Source organism: Pleurodeles waltl, chromosome 4_2 (genome assembly GCF_031143425.1).
Source record: "Pleurodeles waltl isolate 20211129_DDA chromosome 4_2, aPleWal1.hap1.20221129, whole genome shotgun sequence".
Lineage (NCBI taxonomy): Eukaryota > Metazoa > Chordata > Amphibia > Caudata > Salamandridae > Pleurodeles > Pleurodeles waltl.
The window spans coordinates 187,707,455-187,715,458 of NC_090443.1; the positions used below are offsets into that span (position 1 = coordinate 187,707,455).

The 8,004-nt window shown below is 40.7% G+C and overlaps 1 protein-coding gene across 14 annotated transcripts in view; it reads left to right on the top strand.

Moving 5' to 3' along the window:
- The window catches only part of DUSP12 (dual specificity phosphatase 12), a 696,805-nt gene extending 691,095 nt beyond the window's left edge, over positions 1–5,710 (top strand). For all 14 annotated transcript variants that reach the window (XM_069231049.1, XM_069231054.1, XM_069231057.1 and 11 more), the window contains one exon: positions 4,673–5,710. In XM_069231049.1, the coding sequence (XP_069087150.1) occupies positions 4,673–4,828 (156 nt within the window). In that variant the 3' untranslated portion in view covers positions 4,829–5,710. The remainder of the gene's footprint in view (positions 1–4,672) is intronic.
- The last annotated feature ends 2,294 nt before the right edge of the window (positions 5,711–8,004 follow it).

An 8,004-nucleotide genomic window follows, 5' to 3' on the forward strand; every position in this document is an offset into this window, starting at 1 on the left:
CTCCTCAAAACCTTATCTTAAGCCCATTTTGGAAATGCAAAGGTTTTCTTAATATCTATTTTTCACTCTTCATATTTCAGCAAATGAATTGCTGTATACCCATTATAGAATGAAAACCAACTGCAGGGTGCAGCTCATTTATTGGCTCTCGGTACCTAGGGTTCTTGATGAACCTACAAGCCCTATATATCCCCGCAACCAGAAGAGTCCAGCAGACGAAACGGTATATTGCTTTCAAAAATCTGACATCGCAGGAAAAAGTTAGAGTAAAACATAAAGAAAAATGGCTGTTGTTTTCAGCTCAATTTCAATATTCTTTTATTTCAGCTGTTATTTTCTGTAGGGAAACCTTGTAGGATCTACACAAATGACCCCTTGCTGAATTCAGAATTTTGTCTACTTTTCAGAAATGTTTAGCTTTCCGGGATCCAGCATTGGTTTCACACCCATTCCTTTCACTAACTGGAAGGAGGCTGAAAGCACCAAAAATAGTAAAAATGGGGTATGTCCCAGTAAAATGCCAAATTTGTGTTGAAAACTGTGTTTTTCTGATTCAAGTCTGCCTGTTCCTGAAAGGTGGGAAGATGGTGATTTTAGCACCAGAAACCCTTTGTTGATGCCATTTTCAGGAAAAAAAACACAAGCCTTCTTCGACAGCACTTTTTTCCCATTGTTTTGAAAAAAACGAAATTTTCACTGTATTTTGGCTAATTTCTTGGCTCCTCCAGGGGAAACCACAAACTCTGGGTACCATTAGAATCCCTAGGATGTTGAGAAAAAAAGGATGCAAATTTGGCGTGGATAGCTTATGTGGACAAAAAGTTATGAAGGCCTAAGCGCGAACTACCCCAAATAGCCAAAAAAGGGCTCAGCACTGGGGAGGGGGGGGAGGCCCAGCAGCTAAGAGGTTAACGTATCTTAACCATCTTTGTCTTAAAAATTATTTAAAAATTCAAAGTATTTTTATAAATTTGGTCCCGAGTTATTGAGTGTGCGTGTGATTGATACTGTGATAACAACAAATGCTTAGCACATTTCCTAGATTAGCCTAGCTGCGCAACCAGCTACCTCAAAAATTGGAGCATTAGATGATCTGATTTTTGCCTCTGGAAACTCAACGTGTGGTTGCTTGGACCTCCTGCACAGTGTGCCTAGTTTTGCACACTACATAGAGGGCCAGCCTCCTACAGTCTTTATATGTGTTATTGGACAAACAGAAACCCAATAAAAACCTTTTAAATATAAAACGAGACTGAACTACGATAATTTGCCACAGAGCAACCCAACAAAAGCCTTTTTATGAAGACCTAACCATGACCACAGCATTGCTATAACAACTGGGCCTTGTAAGTATTGTTACCGAGTTTCCATGTGTGATTATGAAAGGTTGCAGATGGTTTTGGTAGACGAATTATGGTTGTGATTTATCCTGATATCTTCTTATAATTGCTGATATATGTCATAATCACATATAGAAGTATCCCGTAGCAGGTAGTCAGCATCTCTTACCACTCTACTAGGGGACTGTTTTACTGCTAGCGCCCTAAGAACAGCTTCTGTGAGTTAAATGCACTCACAGTGGAGTCGGGGAGACACATTTGCACTCGCTTGAGGAGACGGAACACATTATCTATTAGCCCCCAAGTTCTAATTTTATGTGGGTGGGGGGCATTTTCCTCTGTCTCCCTGAACACTGCTGCCTCGAAGGGCTGTAAAATGTATTTAATTTAGAAATCCTCCTTTGTTTTTTTTGTTTTTTTTACCCTTGGTTGATAAAGGGCCTGATTCTAACTTTGGAGGACGGTGTTAAACCGTCCCAAAAGTGGCGGATATACCACCTACCGTATTACGAGTCCATTATATCCTATGGAACTCATAATACGGTAGGTGGTATATCCGCCACTTTTGGGACGGTTTAACACCGTCCTCCAAAGTTAGAATCAGGCCCAAAGTCTGGTAGCCGGTGAAACATATCTGCCTCAATAGTATCCACTACCCAAAACGACATTGCACCAGCGGCAGTTTAATTACACAGTCGTCGTCCATGGCACCCATAAATGTGGGCTTCAATGGTGGCCTGCCCATTTTAATACCAAACATCGCCATTTTGTGCAATGAAATTAGTGACTTTCCCCTCATTTTCTTCCTTATCTAACTCTGCTTACAGAGACTCAAGCCTGGGTTAAAGAACTCAAAAAATGCTTTTTAATTTGCAGGGCTGCTGTAGGTAGTAACAAGCTTTGGCAAAGCTAATAGGTTTTGCCTTTGCAAGATGTATTGACTTTGACAATGGTTTTTCATATATATTTCTTTGCGATATGGCTTAAAGTAAAGGAAAAATGCACCATGTTGCGGCCAGCACTGAATGTGTTGTTTCGCTATTATTTTTTGTGCTTACAGCCATGTTGCTCAGCAGCTGCCCTGATGAGCAACAGATAAATAAAATATTGACAAAGCCAGTAGATCTCGCATAGATGGAACCTGTTAGCTTTGATAATGCTTGTTTTCCACTTACGTCCATCAAGCACAATAGCTCAAAACTTTTCTTTAGTAGGACGACTTTTATATTGCAGGAACGATTGTTCCCATTTAAGACTGGCAAACTTGGAACAAGAGGGTTGTGTACGCTAGAGGGACAAGGGACTGATTAATTTCCTAAAAGAACAAGTCACTCTGTCTGAAACTGCGCTTTGTAATGATGGCTGACTTCCTTTCTTCACATACCCCTCTTACCTTCTGATATGGCTGTTGGGCAGTGACCTGGTAGAACCATCATGGTGCGTGAATGCTAAACAACTAAACTACCAGTGGAATGGGCGTAGGAATCTGTCAAGCTTAAGCGAATTTGGAAAAATGCTCAGAGAACACCCAGTTGAGATTCTTTTTCAGAGCTATCCTGTAGAAAGGGAAAGCCAAAAAGTCTTTTATAGAGTAGTTTTGAAATGTTATATACCTTGAAGCAACACAACAGTCCTGGTTTAATGGTTGTGACTTTTGGTAATCAACAGCCTGCCTTTATCTGTTGTAAGCTTGTGGTTTGTAAGCTATACCATTTACTCTATAGTGGCATGAAAGCCCTTCCATCAAAAGTTTTAGTGAAGGAAAGGCAACTCATGATATTTTTCATGTCTGGACTTTACTATCCACAAGACTTTCTCTCAGACTTTCTTCAAACATCATGTTTATGGAATGGCCAATGAACTAGCTGGGGTTCTATGATTTAGTCGGGTGAATTTCTATGTAGTCACTACCTGTTTAATAAGTCCGAAAGATTGAAGAAAATTGCCATACTTGGACAAAATCTTTAGGCCACCCTTCCAAAGTCAAACGCGATGAAGACCATCCAACCTTCGAGGGAAATTTTAACAATCATGTTTTTTATCCAGGACGTCATGTTCTTCCTCCCCGCCATTTTAGATCATGCATGCTGAGAGGCCATTTCCCAGCTGATACAATTGAGCCAAATAACAGAGAAAATGCATAAAAGCATTTCAGTTTATTACAGCTGGAAAAACGTTATTAATTGATTTTCAGTGGCAGTGCGGATTCAATTAAAAATCTTTCTCATCAGCCGCAAGGTCTTTTTTATTTACTCTGCTATTGTCTAAGACAACAACATGTATTTTCCTGCCTAGAACGTTTCCTTCACAAAACAGTTATATTATGAAATATAGCACCTACTTGAGAAACTGTTCCTGTGCTCCAGGTTGATACCCCTGGCTGTATTTTCGGGAACTTAGATTAGTGGTTTCACTGGTTGGATGTTTGTTGTAACTGACATTTTACTTGATGGGTAGGTTAGTCAAAGAAATCGGTGAGTTATAGACCTGCAAAAATTAAAATCTGTAAAATTAGAGAGTTTTATCATTGCATAGAAGCTTGTTACTGCAAAGTAAATACAATTCGCATACGTTGTGATATAGCTTTGATGAATTGTGATGCAATCATAGGTTGTTTTGGGGAAGATGTAGCGGTAACTCTATTTTTTGTTAAGTCTGCAGATAACTTGTTTGACTAGCTCCATATCTCCGGGAAAAACTTTTTTCCAATCCACTACTTTCGGTTAATAGCCTGGGCGATTTCTGAGAGCTGTGATAATAATCAAATTAAAATGAAGTAACATACTTCAAAGCAATGATTTTTTTTAAGGAAACCCATAACTGAAACAGTGTCCACGATGTCATGGAGGAGGTGATAACACAGCTGGTGGTCTTTGCTGAACGTACTGTCGAGGGGCTGAAAGAAGTCTCAAGTTTGTTCGACCAGTTACTGCTTGCTCACATCATGTCTGGCATGACTGTTAGAGAAATTAGTTTAATGGCATTTTACAATGACCTAGGATTACATTTTGATACATGGCTTTTGGAATAGTGTTGGATAAAGATGATCATTGATGTCATGTTCGGATTAAAGAATGCGTGACTGCTCTAGTTACTGTTTTTTCTTTGAACCCTGGTTCAGAGACAGACCTACATTTACAATGGCAAAAACAGAACTGTAAGTGCACTAAGTCCAGTGAATATATGTGAGACTGGATCAGCCATTCATGCCGAACATAAATCAACCTTAACCTCCTGATTAATCTAAAACTATCAGTGAGCAAAATGACAGGGTTTTCATTGATATCTGGTTGTGATATTAATCTGATAGTGACTTTGCTATTTTGTTACAGCTTCTCTGTCCAAAGTGCTCCTATAAACTGGGTACCTTCAACTGGCACGGAGAGCAGTGCTCGTGTGGGCGTTGGGTGACACCCGCCTTTCAGATACACAAGAATCGTGTGGACGAGGTGAAGTCTCTGCCCCACCCCTTGGATTACAGACAGTAACCACATGAGATGGTACCCCCAGCAATAATACGTGAATATGCGTTTTTGACCACAGATGTCTCTGCTATGACCCTTCTCTTTGTTTATAGTTTGTAATACCAAATTGCAGTTCAACTTTCAACTGAAGTTGTCAACAGCTCAATCTGGACGGCTGCTGGAAACAATCTGCGAACTGGAACATTGAGACTGCTTTGTAGGTTTCCCTGTCATGAATTTATATGTTGATGGGATAATCTGGCCATCCTTACAGCTTCATTGTTCAAACAATATTAATGAAACGAAGAGTGCAAGCCATCACCAGCTATGAATAGCACTATGAAAGAGTTAATATTGTTTAGTGCACTATGAATAATTCTATACTTTGCTTCTGCCATCAGACTTTTGAAGCAATAATTTCACTTTCTAGATCAAGGATAGACAGATGTCTTGGGCATGCTTCTAAACTTGTACAAAAATCTTAGTGTCACTTTAACGTGGGTAATGTAGTCCTGAATAAGCATGTTAATTTTCACCATTATTTGATTACCGCTGATGAAATTATTTTATTTGGTAATGTGAGTTATAGGGCTTTTTCGTCATTGGTTTATAAAGAAATGTGCAACTCAGTAGTCATATTGTGCAACTCAGTTGTGGCTTTAGCTTCCTCTGCCTAGTAGTTTGCATTTATCAGCACGGTGGATTGATGAAAACACTACAGTAAACCCCCTTTGCTATCAACTATTGGCGTCTCAGGGCAGGTTCGACCTGGGAGGGACACCCACACATTTATCAGTATACGCTAAGCATTCTTTGTCTCACACACCTTTGCTGCTTGGGAAACCTCCATTCACAACGTAAGATATTAGGAAGCCGTTACTGATAAAATAAATAACTGTGCATGTTTTTGTGACTCTTTGTGTCTTTGATATCTTTGATGATTAAAACATTCAGTGAATGAGGTAATTGAAAAATGGTTTCCGTATAAACTGTTTTTGATCCATGCCACTGTAAATCCGTCTTGGACTGCTTGTTGTTCGGTTCAGGGAGAACCTGATTTGGAAATTTGGGCTGGACTGTTCTCATAGGATCAGGCTCAAGACTGATTTGCATATGGCTGGGTCCAGACTCAGATGGCATGGTATGCAAAATAATGATGGCCTGAGATACGGCCCTGAGTAAGTACCAGTGACTTAGACTAATTCAATCATTCCACCCATCAATTTTTGTACGCTTCACTACCTTGTATATTAGTTCTAGAGCTTTACGTTTTCCACCCTGAGCTGTACCCAACCTTAACTTCAGCTTTTATCAAATTATGAGTTATGTTAGGGGATTTCTGTGATTTCTTTTTTTGTCCCACACTACTGGGCCAGGGGAACTGTCACCAGCTGCCACCACGGCTGACAAAGTGAAAATATCTCTCTTTAAGTACTGCTCATTCTGTGGACAAAAGTAGATATACACTGTTGATTCTTATGATCAGAGCATTTATTGGCTTTTCCCCCACTCAAAGTGTCTTGCTGCGATATCTGTAAGACTTCCTTTAAATATGCTTAGGGAGAGATAAAGGAGATTGGCCCTTTACTTGTTGGAAATGAAAAGGATTCACCCTTCAAATAGGGGCGCCCCCTCCTCTGGGGAGTTTTCCATAAAAAGTGCTGACAAAGCACTTATACTCATGTGGCCCAAAAAAGGAAGCATGTGAAACTTCCGCAGCTTGAATTTACCTCATACACAACTACCTCCACCACACATTAGACAAAACTTTCCTCATAAACGATTTTTTTTTAAATGGGGGAGGAAAAATGAACTGTGCAAAATATTGCATGAAAGCCTAGAACTACTGACATCCAACTGCCAAGTCATTTGCAACTAAAGCTGTACCATTGACTAAAAAAAAACTTGTTGACATGGACCTCACCACTGTTGATAGCAACACCATTGACAATCCCGGTGGTGAACATCACCTCTGTCGGCGGCGACCTCATTGGCTGCTGACCGTGACAGTGCATCCACCATTGACAGCAGTGACCACTTTGTTGATGATTACATCATTGATAACTCCATCGATGACCGAGAACTCTTTTCCGCCTTTAATTATCCTGCTTTTGTAGCTGAATGTTTCAGTGCACCCATGGCGGACAAACTGAATTCAGAATTGGAAGCTGATGTCTGCCACCGGGAGTAACCATCCTGAATTTGAGGGAGATTCTTATGAGGAAATTGAATATCCACATCCCTTCACAGGGGAAGGACATCCAAGCAGTTATGACAAGCATAACTCACAGTGTCCCTGTAGGATGCCACCTGTGGCATTCATGATTGTGCTCCAACAGTTGGTAGACGTTCCAGAGGATATTTTCACAGCAACTTCAGCCTCAACCACTCACACCAGCAATACCTCCTTCTGCCAACATCCCCACTGCCGCCACCACAACTAAAAAATACCTCTCTCCTCACCTTCGCCTGTTCTTTTGGCCCTAGCTCCAGCTCCTTGCCCTGTCACATCAACATCTAGGAACCTTGCAGCATAAAACTGGTCTTACTGAGACCACATGTTAGATATGAACGAAGAATGCAAACATTTCGGGAAGAACAAGAGGATAATGGACATGATGAAGAGTAGGAAAGCTACTTCCTTCGTAAAGAAGGCAACCAATCATCTGCACAGTCTGAATCCCCTCCGGATGACTTGGCCTGCTTTTATGCCCTCTTAGAAACTCTAACCTCCTCATGAAGTCTGTGGAGCAGCAGTGTTTTTGTATGAATTCAAAAAACAATCTTGAAAAACTACAAAGTCCCTCCTGACAATGGATTTTGTATGCTCAGAGGGTCTCAAATGAATGCATACGTTGGCCACATGTCAGGCAGTTATACTCTGCCTGGAGAAGTATTACCGGCCACTAGAATCTGATCCAGCATGCTTCATTGGCCACTAAAAGCCTAAATCCATCATTGTGACAGAGACCTAGCATAGGTCAAAAAAAATCTTGTCCCTTCAGCTACACCTCCAGACAGGAATGGAAAGCATATAGGCAACTTGGGGAGCAAAATCAGCTCTATGGCAATGGCATCCATGAAAGCTGCGAAATACTCGGCCGTCCAGAAACGATATGATCGCTGGATGTAGCACGATTTGTCACTCCTTACCCTTTTCATCCCTGAAGTTAGTAGGTAAAAGGGTAAGGTTATTATCA